Source organism: Phoenix dactylifera, chromosome 5, assembly GCF_051530095.1.
Source record: "Phoenix dactylifera cultivar Ajwa chromosome 5, Ajwa_hap1_PhDact_Kaust_v1.1, whole genome shotgun sequence".
Lineage (NCBI taxonomy): Eukaryota > Viridiplantae > Streptophyta > Magnoliopsida > Arecales > Arecaceae > Phoenix > Phoenix dactylifera.
The window spans coordinates 30,992,315-31,006,609 of record NC_143194.1 but is presented as its reverse complement, the minus strand read 5'-3'; the positions used below and the strand labels follow the sequence as shown (position 1 = coordinate 31,006,609).

The 14,295-nt window shown below is 37.9% G+C and overlaps 2 protein-coding genes across 12 annotated transcripts; both read right to left on the bottom strand.

The window, feature by feature from the left end:
* Window positions 1-2,050: 2,050 nt before the first annotated feature.
* LOC149753546 (putative inactive nicotinamidase At3g16190) lies at window positions 2,051-6,659 on the bottom strand. Of its 4 annotated transcripts, XR_016413294.1 has the most exons (8): window positions 6,169-6,659; window positions 5,593-5,664; window positions 5,270-5,383; window positions 4,351-4,582; window positions 3,288-3,404; window positions 2,456-2,543; window positions 2,340-2,377; window positions 2,180-2,286 (listed from the first exon to the last, which is right to left on the bottom strand). XR_016413294.1 is itself a non-coding variant. In XM_089930870.1 (7 exons), the coding sequence occupies exons 1-6, from the start codon at window positions 6,394-6,396 to the stop codon at window positions 2,470-2,472; spliced, it is 837 nt and encodes a 278-aa protein (XP_089786996.1). In that variant the 5' UTR covers window positions 6,397-6,659; the 3' UTR covers window positions 2,051-2,283; window positions 2,456-2,469. The 4 variants fall into 4 exon arrangements, 2 of the variants coding, with proteins under 2 accessions (XP_089786996.1, XP_089786994.1); XM_089930870.1 differs by lacking the exon at window positions 2,340-2,377 and having other exon boundaries at window positions 2,051-2,283; XR_016413295.1 differs by lacking the exon at window positions 5,270-5,383.
* A 1,322-nt stretch (window positions 6,660-7,981) lies between these two features.
* Window positions 7,982-13,742, bottom strand: LOC103702553 (putative inactive nicotinamidase At3g16190). 8 transcript variants are annotated; one of them, XR_015987349.2, is made up of 7 exons: window positions 11,692-11,824; window positions 11,362-11,481; window positions 10,679-10,910; window positions 10,155-10,271; window positions 8,838-9,719; window positions 8,524-8,634; window positions 7,982-8,263 (listed from the first exon to the last, which is right to left on the bottom strand). XR_015987349.2 is itself a non-coding variant. In XM_089930878.1 (6 exons), exons 2-5 carry the CDS (start codon window positions 11,443-11,445, stop codon window positions 8,561-8,563), a joined length of 507 nt encoding a protein of 168 aa, XP_089787004.1. In that variant the 5' UTR covers window positions 11,446-11,481; window positions 13,624-13,742; the 3' UTR covers window positions 7,982-8,263; window positions 8,524-8,560. The 8 variants fall into 8 exon arrangements, 6 of the variants coding, with proteins under 6 accessions (XP_089787004.1, XP_008783254.4, XP_088578443.2 ...); XR_015987348.2 differs by having other exon boundaries at window positions 8,524-9,719; XM_089930878.1 differs by lacking the exons at window positions 8,838-9,719; window positions 11,692-11,824 and adding an exon at window positions 13,624-13,742.
* Between the last annotated feature and the right edge of the window lie 553 nt (window positions 13,743-14,295).

The window sequence follows — 14,295 nt, the reverse complement described above, 5'->3', positions numbered from 1 at the left end:
ATAGTAAGAGCCGGCAACATTTCTCACATCAAATGAAGAAGAGACAGAGAGAGCTATTAAACAAATGCGAGCATTCTACTAAAAAAAACAAATAAGAACATCAAGTAGATTCATCTTGCTGAGACATGAAATACCAATAGAACAAATCAAATTATATTTTAGAGACTTTGCTAGACATTAACTATCAGGTGAAAAGACAACAATTTCATTCTAAATCTGTCCCACCTTTTCTTTTTTTTACGAATAACATGAACTAAAGTTCCCTCTACACAATTGTTTCTTGTATATTTCTGAAGTAATCAATGAAGCAAACTTGTCGCAAGAGCAACAGAGTACATATTTTGACTAGTTCTTCCGATTGAAGATCGTTATACACCATCTCGTTGGCCTTATCATTGGGTCTCTTTTGAACAGGCAGCATGACTTGCATGCTTGCTATTACTGTTTTGCCACTCTGGACCTTGCGGATGCGTTTGACTGTTGAGCTTAGATCATGCTCTCCCTTGTGAACAAGGCCAAGTCTCACCATACCTTCCAGTGTGCACTAACTTTCACCCAAGTTTTCCTAAAGTCCTGCCTGCATTAGTAAAGTCTCTCATAATGAGGCCATTCACAGCCCCGTCCCTTTAAATATGTGCTTTAATATATACTTAAGTCGCTTCTATCGACGAATGAAGTTGTAATAGAAAAGGAGCGGAAAAAATGTAGGAGAGTTGTTAACTTGGAATAGAGCTTGGATGGTCTACAAAAGTCTATAGTCGACTTTAATGCTGACTTGTGAAGGAAACTGGACTCATAAATGTTATATCAAAATAAAGTGCTTCTCCATATAAAATTGATAATATCAGAGGCCTTTAAATGACACTACCCGTTACTTACTGCAACATTTCCATGAAAATGATCCATAAGTAGTCACTGGATCAAATGTCACTAATAGCAAGCAATCACCATTGATGTACCATATATTTATCAATAATATGTTGAGACTCAACGGAAGCCATTATTCGAATCTTAAAAACATTGGGTTTTGAAAATCTTCTCACCGTGCAGGGAGAATGATACTTTCCCTTCAAAACACTGAATTGAAAGAAGCGGCTATGACAGGAATATGATAAGTTAATCGACTTAAAAGGTTATGTACACACATATATACGTATATACATATACATACATACATACCCATGCATATTTGTATGTACATATGATTCAAGTACTTTGAATTCTTCAAACGTTTTCACCGTATTTGCCTTATTGGTATCCAAAATTTTGATAATGTGAAAACTAAAGCCCGTGCCGTTTAACTTGAATGTGAGATCAGAGGAATGTAACAAATATGTTACAACTAATGGCCACTAACAGCATGCTCCCAAATACAAGGGAAAAGGATGTTAATGGAAATAAAAAGCAATAGGAGAATCAGGCACAAGGATAGCTCGTGCTAATCATTAAAGCACACACCAAAATGAATTTCTGTGGATTTCAAGCATAGCAGCAGCAGGGAGGATGGCAACAGGTAGTCTAGGGTCCTAGGGATACCTGCGATAGAGTAGATGATAATAGTTAAAAAGTTTTGGAGATTGATACCAATGATCTGGATTAGATTTCCGGCTTGACCTGACTTTGGTTGAATTTCCACCAGTCCTAGTTCTAAAAAACAGAATGCGAAAGTTTTGTTTAAGACAGTATCTTGTTAGCCAATGGTTTCTTCATTCCTAACAAAGATATATTGGAATAGATTTGTTGACTAAGGCCATTAGAAAGATTTGGCAGGCACATCCTTGAATCCTTTCTGGAAATCAAATTGGTTCTTATCATGACATCTTCTGTCAAAGGAGGCAAAAAGAAACAAATCACAATAATCAGCAAAATCCTTTACTTTTCACAGTTCCAAAATTCTAATATTGTACATCTTTTTTTTCTGTTCTTCTAAGTCTTGGGTGCTTGTTTAAGGAGCCAGAACTTGAATTCTTCTTACTACTCTTCTCCCTCTTTACACAGCACTCCTGAACTTTAAATCATCTCACACATTGGATTATCAGGCAGACAATCATTTGAAGGAATGAGGCATCCAATAATGCTATAATGTTCATATTAATATTTATCCTATACAAACATTTGTATTTCAACGGATGCCAAAGACTTGCCAACTTGTCCAAAATGAACCTCACCTGCTCACTTCCTTCCATAACAGAGATCAACCCGCTGCTTGTCTCTTTAGATCTCTTCCATCAATTGACTACGCCTACGAGGGTCTGCCACTTGTCCAAGCTTTCGAAGGTTTAACTTAAGCCAATTTGTCAAGGGCAGCCGATAGCATTTGGAGCTCCTCACAGATTCTTCCCTTAAAAAAAATAATAAAAAGAAGAAACCAGAAAAACTGACACATGTAGATATTTGGCTTTATTCGACTAAACATCACATTTGAGATGTGGATCTACAAAGAAAACTTCCTTACCACCAGGAACACGATTAAGCATCCAGGCTGCACCATTCCTGCAAAGTTGGTATTGCCACTCCAATGTTTTTCATGTCTCTGATGTTGCCTGGTTCAAGAAAGTAAACTTCAATTATACTTAAGTTTCTTCAAGCTATTCAAGTAACAAGATATCAAAAACAAAGTGCATCTACTTGTAAATGAATGAGATAAAGAACTAGTCATGGGTGCATGAGAGAGAGATGGGATATATGGTTATTGACTGCACCATCCTCAAGGGGATATCATGTTTACTAAACTAATTCACTCACCTACCCTAAATCAACGACGACAATCTGAAAATCCTAAAAGCCATCTGAGCCAACTGGAATAGATGATAAGGAATGTGTTTCCATTTTTATATTTTTGGTACTATATCTTGTCATGCCAAAACATCAATATATCTTCTAGGAAAAAGCTGAACAAAAAGAGGCACTCACAGCATTCATGTCATCATGTGAAAGGCCAAGAATGTCAAGCTAAACATTTTGGTTTTGGTTGTAATGGTCTTTCCTTCAATCTGCTCCATATTCTTGTCATGCTTGTGGTTAGTTTAATGTTGGATTTCCTGATTTCGAGAACTTTGATAGTGCAAAAACCAAACCTTATTCACATTATCATGAGTTCCAATAACCTAGCTTTTAGCTGTCAATCAGATTTTATATTGTTGAAAGGTGGTGTATATAATATCCATCAACTAAACAGAAAGAAGCTTCCAATCACCAAAATATATACAACCATCAACAGAAAATACAGGCAAATAGGACATAGAGGAAAGGATTATTAGCGTATACTATCCAATGAAAGTACCTACCAAGATGAATTTCAGGAGTAGCAGCAGCTGTTGCATCGACAATGACAGTAACAGACTGGTAATCCAAGGATACTGCATCAAAGACAGTCTGCCTAATACAATTTGGTGTTTGAACTCCTGAACATTGAAAAGTTGGATGAGTTAGTTTCCAAAGAGTATTTCTAGGATGGAACAAAATGTAACGGTCCAAAAACACTAAAATGTTATGGCACCTCATTTGCATTGTCAGAGTAATTGCATCGATCAGCCAGTATAAAAACCAACAAGAGGATATTCTCACCACAAGCAGTGAGCTGACCCCAACTATCTGAGGGGGCTTTATAAATCCTCCATACTGCCTAGTATGCTTTGGACTGGCAACAGAAAGGATATAAACATAAAAGAAGATTTCTTTGCTGGTAGTGGTGGTTTGGGAAGGGTGAGGGACGGTGTGATGTTGTTCAAGATTTCAGGATAGAATGCCCAAAACACAGCCAAGTGATGGAGAAGGAAGCTCCAACACGATCACAAACAGTTTAAAATGTCAAAGTCCATGAACTGAGGCAAAACACTTGAGAATGCTCCAAAGAATAGCAAGAGCAATTAAATGAAAAAGTACAACAAAGATGGGAAATACCAGCTGTTATTTTCAACACTATACGAATCCTCTGACCCAAACTTTCTACAAAACCAACATGTGAGCATGTGCATGCCCACATAAACAGAAAGAGGGGGAGAGAGACAGAGAACAGGGAAGGGGATGTGGTTAAACAAACGATTATTCTTGATTATAAGTACAAATAAACTAATAACCCTATTTAGATACATTTTTCCGAACGACAAATCAACTTCAGAACTTGATACAAGACTCTACAATTGTACAGAATGGTTCTTGTAATCCTCAGAACATGTACAATATCGCATTGCACATTTTTTAAATTTGTTCCAAGCAACTTTGAAACTGAGTAGAAATTAATGAACTATGTTAAACCAGCACATGAGATCTTATGCTTGATGGAGAAAGCTGACTATTGCAGATACCAAAAAAAACAAAAAGTATACAATTTACTCCGTTGCTGCTTACCAACAACAACCAAGCTCTTGACTCCAGAGGTCTGAAGAAGAGAATGAAGTTGTGTGGCACAGAATGCACTGAAGCGTGTCTTCACCAACTTGTAGTCTCCTTCCTTTATCAAGAGTCCATCAACTAGATCTGCACCTTTCGAACCATTCGTAGCAGGTCCTTTACCATCGGTATACAAGTGCCTGCGGAAGAGTTCTACATCTCTTCCTAAAGGATCATGTTCTCGAACAACCTACATTCTCTATTCTTTTACTGTCATTGGTGTCGGATAAATAAAGTAACACAAATGACTTCAAACGTAAGGACCATCTGAAACTTTCTACAAGCTTTCTATGAAAAGGTGTATTAATCCTTCCAGAATTTCATTAAAACATGAAAAGTGCCTTAGGTTACCATAATGTGCACACAACCTCTTTTATTTTCCTATTTATGTTGAAAAATGTTCTTCAATTCGATCCTCTGCCAAGTATCCATTGGGTATATGAAAGTAAAAAATAAAAGATGATTGAAAAAGCAAAAGAAGTTCACAAGCATAATGTGAAAAATATTTTAGGCGGTTACAAGTTATTAAAAGATTCCGCCCAAATAATTTAAAATAAAATAGTTAATATTTAATTATGATCCAAGTTATCTTTGTGTTCATACATACGCATTCAAAATGCTTTGTGTTTGTGTGTGTGTGTTCACAAGTGTCTGCAGTTGAATGTAACTGTACAGTGTACATGTCTAGGTATGCGTCCACAAATCTGCAGACATGTTTCTGAAATTAATTTAATTAGATTAGAACTTGAAACTTATAGGGGAACAAGAATAGTGACAGGTCATCTTGATAGTCCATATATGTAAGTTCTATTTTCAAAAACAGTATATCAAACAGGTAGAGAGTAAAGGGAAAAAAAAGGGGGCCCTTAAAACTGACCCATATCACAAAAATTCCACGCTCCCTTGCAACAGAAATGGCCTGGATGACAGATGGGACAATAGCTTGGCCTCCAGCCACACACATCGGGCTTTCCGGCAAAATAAAATCATTCTGGAAATGAAATAAATAGGGTGTTAATCAAAACTTTATATACCTAGGGTAAGTTGGAAATTAACAAAGAAATGTAGGATCATTTAACAAGAAACAAATTCCCAATTAATTTGGTAGGGAACTCTCTCAGATGGTGGGCAAAGAGTGGCTACAAGGAAAAAAGGCAAAAGGAGTAAAGAAATTGGGGCACAAGCAGAAATCTCTCTCACCTGCATATCAATGACCAGCATCGCTGTTTTGCTCCACTTCTCTGCATTAGATTGGACAGTTTCTCCAGAAATCTACAACATATGCAAAAATAACATTACAACCTACCACAAATATAGAAATGATGACATAGGTACAATCTCAAAAATATGGGATATCTTTTCCAACAAAATCCAAAGAAATAGTAGCAGAACTATCATCTTAATAGCATAAGTAAAATTGCATTAAATAAGATATCTTCTCCGCATAAATCTACAAACTAAGTCACCAAGATTCAATATTTTTGAATCCAAAAGATGATTTAAGGAAAAAGAATCATAGTTAGACTGCAGTAAAGACAAAAATTTATGATCTGAGACAGGATGCCTGATCGTACCAAGACCGAAGGTCTCTTCCATGTGCGCTTTATGTCTAAGTTAATGGCAAAGACGATATCTAGAAAAAGATTCTTTTTTCTTTTTGATAGGATCTAGAAAAAGATTCTTGATATAAGCTAGGGAAAACAGATAACGAATAGATACATAAAGATTCAAATGACACAATCAGGAGGAGGAGAAGAAACGCTAGAAATGAGATACCTGAGCCGCTGGGATTGCAGCGGTTGGCCTTCCGGAACGTCCGCTGCTCAACAAAGTGGCTGTCGCCGGTTCCGTGGGCGTTCGACGAGGAACGAGCGATATCGCTTTCGACGGAGCTCGATCTCTGTAGCGAGCTCCTTTCCATGTTCGAATAAGGGGTTTAGGGTTAGGGTTTAGGGGGAGGAAAGATCGGGTGGAGGGGAAGGGAGAGAGTGGGGCGAGAGCCATGCTTGAGGGATTTGACTCCGGCGTCCTGTTGCCCGTCGCCTTCCGTTAAACCCCAGCATCGGGGGACTGTCCTACCATGAGCACATGCCAGTCAACAGCTTGATTTGCCTTTCAAAGAATATGCGAGGATGTGGCACTTCCATAGCATCCGATATGATAGAACCAGCCTGCAAAACATATGTCGCATAAGACAGCCTTTCTCAGGCTGCCCCGAGCTTCACCACAAAAACCGAGGCCTCGAAGGAGCGGCACCCTTCTGTTGCAATAAGCCTGGCGCCATGATCTCTAATGACAAAAGTCGCTCCTGTCCGATCGGCATCATCGGGCAGACTCCCATCAAAATTCACCTTTAGACGTTATCAAGAAGCCCGATTCACTCGAACTTTACATGAGTTCTACAATCATTGTTATATCCCACATCGATTGATTAAAGCGACGTGATATAATTTGATAAGCTTGGACCGTTTTGTTTGTTTTTCTTGCTTATTTTTTTAATGTATACGAATGCATCCAATAAAGCTAGGAAACAATAGATTACGGAGTGTCCAAGATAACTCTTCTTCTTCAGCCCACATAGTACTTCCGACATGACTGGCTACATAGGCAACTATCCAATCTGCAACCTCGTTGGTCTCTCTAAATATATGCTTGGTTTAAAAGGCTCTTCCATCCCTCATTATCATCCAGATATCTCGAAGAAGTGTGGACCGTTCTTTACTGCTTTGTTTAGGCTTGTACGCTCTATTTAGGCTCTACGAGCTACTACGTCATGCCTTAACTCTAGCTAGCCTACATTCTTTGTACTCTTCCGCATCTCAATTAATCTGGGGGAAGTGATTCACTTCCTCCATTACCCTTTAAAAAAAGTCAGACGGATCCAAAAGAAATACGATAGAAAGTTAAACCAAATAGACAGAAATTTAGTCTCAGTCTTTGTGCTCACTACCGGTTAATTGAAGCATCTTTGTAGGGGTTGCAAACAAAAAGGTGTCTGCTCCATTTACATAATAGTAGCATACTTATAATAAGCATAAAAACAGTTAAACGCAATTGAATAGCAAAAATACAATGAAAAGAGTGCTCGAAAACCTCAATATATGCATGTTGATGATCGATAGAAGCATAGGAACAAGAGCCCTGCAACTCAACTAACGCCAACTCTGCAACAGTTAATATTCAAAACAAGCTAGTTGGTAGGGTTAATCACAACATATTCTTTTCAATAATGAAAGATCCTAAGTGACTCTATCATGACTGTGTTACAGGAAATACTTCTTCCCGGCGTTATTAAATAGTCAGATAACCACCAGAGCACATACTTTGACACTCTATCTCGATTATAGGGAAACTGAAAATCAAGATAGTGTCGAAGTCATTTTCATATCAAGAAACCAGAAGGTGAAAAAATAAAGCTACAAAAGTTCCATGATAAAACAAAGCTAGCGACTGAAAGCGGGGCCTCAAAACAAACTAATAAGAAGTCGGGTGGTCTCCCTTGCTGATTTCGGCATCTAATTGTAGGGTATTCTCCAGACTACCCAAAGAAAGCACAAAGTTGATCAGCTACTGGAATACAGGGGGGAAATGTCGAATAACTTTAACACCTTTTTGATAACCTCAAATGGGCATTCTATGCTGTCAAAAACTATGATCTTTCTAACCACAAATTACGACAAAGAAGGATACCCCATCTATAACAGTTGGAATATATGAAACATAATGTAATCATTCCATAATTTACATTCATAAGCTATTTATAAGGAGGCAACTTCATTGCATGTATTCTCTAAAGCCATGAACAAAAGCATGAAGTTGACACTTTCCATGCATGTTATCTTGGGAGTTTCATTTCTGCATTGTTATGTTCCTGCACACATACAAACCAATATCTATCAATATTTTCTCATGAAAAGGGCAAGTCAGAACTTGCTTCATGGTGTGCAAAAATCTGAAATGGCGTACTACGAGGAAAAAAGATTCTGTTTCAGACTTGTTGAACGGAAAAAAAAAAAGGCTGAATATACCAAAAATTCTAGATGTTACATATATGTGTTAAAACCATATGAGGCAACGGTGAATTTACGTGCTAAAGTATATTAAACAAGGTTTTGTAATCCAGATACTGACCCCATGAACCACTGCTCTGACAACCGCAATTACCTAATCAAGCATCAAAGCTGCACCACTCCTGCAAGGTTGGTGTTAACACTCCTATATTTTTCATGTCTCTAATGTTGGCTGGTTCAAGAAAATAAATTTAAAATTAGTGTTTTCTGATGAACTACATGTGGCAAAGCATCAGAATAAAGCATATCTATATGTAATATTAGTGGCAGCATCAATCAAACGAGACAAATTAGTAATAAAGTTGACTTTCACAACATCCCTATTAAAGTTCTCCACAGACAATCATGGGGTTCCACGTCAGTTTCACTTCTTACCGATAACCTATGATCAACTGCCTCAACATTGAAGAACCTTTTTTCACAAAATACGGGAGAAGTGTCTAATATGCTCCTACATTAAATAACAGAAAAATGTAATATATAAAAAGAAGGGGGGAGGGGAAAAAAGACAAAAAGCCAAACAGAAGGGAAAAAAAAAACAGCAGCAGCAGCAAGAAGGAGAAGGGAATACAATCCAAGCCAACTAGGATTGAGAGAAGAGAGAGGAGATCTTTTCTGTCACCCTAGAGTGAAAGGCCGCTGACTTGGCAGGGCACAGTCTACCCAATTCTCTGGAATCATGAAGAGCCTTTGTCAAGACCTGGTTCAACAAAATCCAGGCATTGCATTCTTGCCATAATCTCAGCTAACACTAAGTGATCCCAGCCTTCTTTCAGCTGCTTCTTCACTTGTCTCAACTGCCATATAGTCCAAAGAGATAACAGGTTCGGTGGGTGTTCTTTGCTGCCCGAACACATACCTTAATAACAAACCCTAGCTCTTACTGAAAGAACAATGCAGGAAGAGGTAATATCCTGTTTTGTTGCAGCACCACACAGTGAACAAGAAGAGGATACTGTCCATCCCTATTTACTTAGGACCTCAGCAATATGAAGGCAATTCTTAACCGCCAACCACATAAAAAATCAAGTTCATCAGATCCTGAAGTCTTCGCAATGCATGATAAAAAGGACAGAGGACCCGCACCACTGTTTAGAAATTGATATAGGGAGAGACCTTCTGTAAGCTTCCAAAGGGGCTTATCATCAAATTTCGTAGGCCAGACCCAGACCGACTGCAGTAATAGGTATTCCTCATTCAATTCCTCAAATTCTTTGCATGGTAGTCATATTGAAGAACTTCAAATTCATGGAAAGACTGGAGTGGAGAACAAGAAAAATAGAGATCACAATTCCGGTAAAAGGAAACTACATGTGCAGAAACACCAATATATTACCTCAAAAATGAATTGAATCAAGAACCACTAGTAGCAGTCATGCAACATGGCAAGAGATCAGGAGGCAATATCCAGTAAAAAAATATTAAGTTTTCCAGCTAATATTTTGATAAATCTGTTAGGTTCAAATTCTCTGTCATTTTGGTATTTTATCTTTCTTTCCGTGCATCTATTTTCCAGCAGTATCATGCATCTATTAGCTCATGAAGCCAAGCTTATGGTTCTCATGTCTCAATTAGATGTGAAAGCAACAAGCTGTTAGTGGCAAGCTTCCAGTCGCCAATATGAATACAACTACCATTTTAAACAAGCAAGTAGGAAAGAAGTACGAGAATAAAAATCATAAACCCGCTCACCAGAATGAATTTCAGGTGTAGCTGCAGCTGTTGCATCAACAATGACAGTAACGGTTTGGTAATCCAATGCTACTGCATCAAACACAGTTTGTCTGATACAGTTTGGTGTTTGGACTCCTAAACAAAGAAAAGGTCGATGAGTCAAATTCCCTGAAAACACATCTGTTTTGATGGGATCAAATATAACTGGGGCGAATGAGGAATCGAAGATTAAAGCATGAGCACTGAGTTGTTGAAGAGCATGAAAATGGAAAAACTAAACATTCCGATCCAGAGTTTGCACCTTGAAGGTGGCATTCCCACTGTATTTCTGAAGTAAACAAATAGAAATAAATAGTGCGACCATAAGCAGCATTCCGATCTCAACGCTATTGCCGGGCATGAATTAATATAGCAAAATGAAGAACTGCTGCATCAAAGTCTTATATCTTTTCTGTATGACTTATAAATTTGCAGCTTATGAAGCAAAAGTTCCTCTCTAATAAACAGACAAGCCATACAATCCACAGTAGATTAGTGCTTACCGACAACAACTAAGCTCTTGATTCCAGAGCTCTGGAGAAGTGAATGAAGGTGTGTCGCGAAGAACGCGCTGAAGCGAGTCTTCACCAACTTATATTCTCCTTCCTTGATTGCAAGTCCATCAACCAGTGCTGCACCTTTGGCACCCTTCATGGTAGGACCTTCACCATTGGAATACAAGTGCCTGCGGAAGAGCTCAACATCTCTACCCAAGAGATCATGTTCTCGAACCACCTACAATCTTTCAAATTTAACCGACTGCAAAAATACACAAACTAATGCAAAAAAAGTCCAGAAACCGGCATCATAAATTCTATAAAATCCCTTGGGAGAGTTGCAAATAATCCATTCAATTGTTGTCAATATCAACATTATGGGCATTTAAATTATGAGAATTCAATCATCATCCCTTGATTATTTTGCACTGTGTAATAAAAGAAAAAAGCTGGTTAATATTTTGCCAAGTATATCTGGCATTCTCGAAGTCGAAGAGGGGATAATTCCTATAAATTAGTATTTTTTTCGATGAATTAGAGAAAAAGAGGGTGTTGTCTAAAACAATCCACGTAAATTTCTCCGAAAAGATTTCGTGGTCGCTGGTGAAGAATCGACGATTACAATACCAAAGGCAGGTATCATTTGGGAAGAAATGAGAAGGAACAATAAAAAGGGACCTGCAACTGACCCAAATCACGAACATGCCACGCTCTCGGGCCACCGAAACGGCCTTGATGACGGATGAGACGATAGCTTCGCCGCCGGCCACCATCACCGGACTTTCCAACTCCGGCAATATAAAATCGTTCTGGAAATTAGCCAAAAACGAACGAGAAGATGATGTTAACTACAAATAAATTGATTTTTTTTCATAAAAAGGAGGATATAAATAAATTAATCTGGAAGGCCAAAGGAATCCCAAATTCTGAGCGGAAGGGAACTCTCCGAAAACCGGCGACGAGTCCCATGGTAGATAATCACAAGCACGGGGGCAAAAGTGGAAGATTATATCTCGTGCCTGCATATCGATGACAAGCATCGCTGTTTCGCTCCCCTTGGCTGCCGCCATGGCTGCGAGTCGGTCCTGCTCTCACTTCCCAGCCCCCTTCCCTTCGCCAAGCTCTCTCCTTTATCTTTACCCCTTCAATAATAACTAGAGTTCGCACGTGGCACATTTTATATACACGGATGGCGAAAGTTTTTTCATAAAATTAAAAATAAAAATGTTTTATATTTTAGAAATATATTTATGATATTATGTTATTCATACTTTTCTTATTAATATTAGTTTAAATTTTTTTAAAAAAATAGAATTCTAATTAAAAAAATATATTTTTATGAATAGTAGGCAAATTATATCTTATATTATATGCACCATGAACACCATCACTCATCTAAGTATATTTATATAGACCAATCACTAAAATAAATACACGATCAATAGAACCTACAATAATATATCTCAGTGTTTGCTGATGTGCACGGCTATATGGTGCATCTCTCTTCATTCCCACAGCAAACTTGCCTCCCCGACCATGCCTTGTTCTACCATATGATTATGGTGACGGTAATGTCAAATATGGAGAATGGTAATTATCTGAAGGAGCAAGAATTGGAGAGTTTGATGCTGGCATGAAGGAGCAAGAGCATTTATATGATCTTAGGTTTTGTTTTGCCTTTTTCTCTTCTTCTTTTTTTTTTCTTCATTATATCAAAATTGGTAAATTGTAGGGTGGTTGTGCTCAGAATTCCTCTTCTATTAGGGGTTTGTAAGGATATACTTACCAGTTATCAAAAAAGGGGGGGAAATTTGTTTTACTGATAGTGGTTCAGGGTCCAAGAGTTTTGTTTTGGAGTCGCAGGCAATCCAAGGTTTGCAGATTATATTTACTAATAATTTTACTACAAACAAAAAATTGTATCCAAAATCAAGTCACAAAAAGGCACTTGGAGGATCTAGTTGTCATGAGATCAACAATAAATAGTCTTGCAACCATCATGTCAACAACCTTCTACCGTGAATAAAAAAAAAAAAATCAATGCGATAGTATTTCACCGGCCGAGCAATCAATTACCACTGTTAATTGATAATATCATCTTGAAATGACTTAGAACATGAATGGCATTTTCACGAATTGATTTTTGCCATCACTTATTATGATGTGGCTGACATAAACTGGGGCCATAATATCGCCTCTACTCCAATTCCGGCTGGGAAAGGGTGCAATACACAGAAGTTGTTGGATGAGATCCAGCACGGGCCAATCAACCGTCCATCTATGCTTTATGATCATCATATATGGTGGCGTAAACTATTTCCTATTTTACAATAACAATAATATTTTTTTGATAACACTATCAAATCAGTATTTGCTTGCCTTACTTTCTCAGACTCCAGCCTCCATGCATATGATCATGGTAAGCATCAAAAAAATATTCTCTACATTATTGAAAATTTCTTGAATTATTATTGATTTTATACTTAGTCTTGCATATTTCATGAATAGTCAATCAATTCAAACTTAATCAGTCATTCATAAAATATATACAAGTTTTACAATTTATTCATCACCTTTTTTATAAATATTCACGTACTACTGGCCCATGATACTGTAGATTCGTTGCCGGCAGCGTTATTTCTGCTATCATTCTTTATTTTTACATCTTCCATATATCTGCATTAAATAAATAAATAAATTTTAATATATATATATATATATAATTCATATAATTATAGTATGAATACATTCAGAAAAGTCAAAAAACAGTAAGCCTCGGAGCACTCTAAGCAACTCCCTCTCCCCAACCCAAAGAGCCATCCAAAATAATCGACCACATACAACACCTCCTAATCCTCCGCAGCTCCGTTAGCCTTTCTATAAATATGCTTGGTCTGAAAGACCACATCGCTACTAACCATGGCCTGAACGAAGCAAGAGGAGGCACTTACCTACGCCACTGGTGCCTCCTGAATCTAGCCGATCACCGTAGTCGAATCACCCTCAAGCATGATCATTTTTTATCATCTTAGTTCTTAGTGAACTTGCTAATTTTTCCCGTTCTCCTAATCTTCACGTGTCACCTGTAACACTATGAGAGAATAAGGAAGAACATAATAAATTATTAAAACACAGCACGCTGAATCAGCATCTCTCTATTTCCCATACTAATTCATTGGTTTCACGTTTTAACCATCAATTCATTTCTCCGATTATGTCATTCGGGCTCTCTCAACCCATCACCCCTGATAAAATATATCTTGGGAATCCCAAGCTGCGGCCTACCTTCATAGAGTATTATTTATACTTTTCTTAGATACGCATAGTTGACCTGCATTCCATATTGGAGAAAATCCTTTATGCAACAAGGTTCAAATAAAAGCATGCCAGCGTCGCATGCTCATGCAAGATGCTGCCCTCCACTGTATAAATCCCAATTGACCGGATCATATCCCTAATTCGAGAAGAGTTCATGTACAATTAGGACACTGGTCTGAGGACCTGCGAGATTGGCAATTGGTTGAGCCAAATGGCTCGTTACAAGTCCTCCCTGGTCGTCCATAACCGTAGACAAAGGCAAAGATCGAAGGATATGCAAAGAAGATTACGCTCTGTTGTGCCTC

Excerpts from the sequence above, each read along its gene's own strand:
- LOC103702553 (XM_008785032.6), bottom strand. The coding sequence starts at position 11,742 with ATGGCGGCAGCCAAGGGGAGCGAAACAGCGATGCTTGTCATCGATATG. Across the intron at positions 11,482-11,691 it reads TGCTTGTCATCGATATGCAG|AACGATTTTATATTGCCGGA; the intron begins GCACGAGATATA and ends GCTAATTTCCAG. Across the intron at positions 10,272-10,678 it reads CAAGAGCTTAGTTGTTGTCG|GAGTCCAAACACCAAACTGT; the intron begins GTAAGCACTAAT and ends TTCTTTGTTTAG.
- LOC149753546 (XM_089930870.1), bottom strand. The coding sequence starts at position 6,396 with ATGGCTCTCGCCCCACTCTCTCCCTTCCCCTCCACCCGATCTTTCCTC. Across the intron at positions 5,665-6,168 it reads CTGCAATCCCAGCGGCTCAG|ATTTCTGGAGAAACTGTCCA; the intron begins GTATCTCATTTC and ends CATATGTTGTAG. Across the intron at positions 2,544-3,287 it reads TACTCCTGAAATTCATCTTG|GCAACATCAGAGACATGAAA; the intron begins GTAGGTACTTTC and ends TTCTTGAACCAG.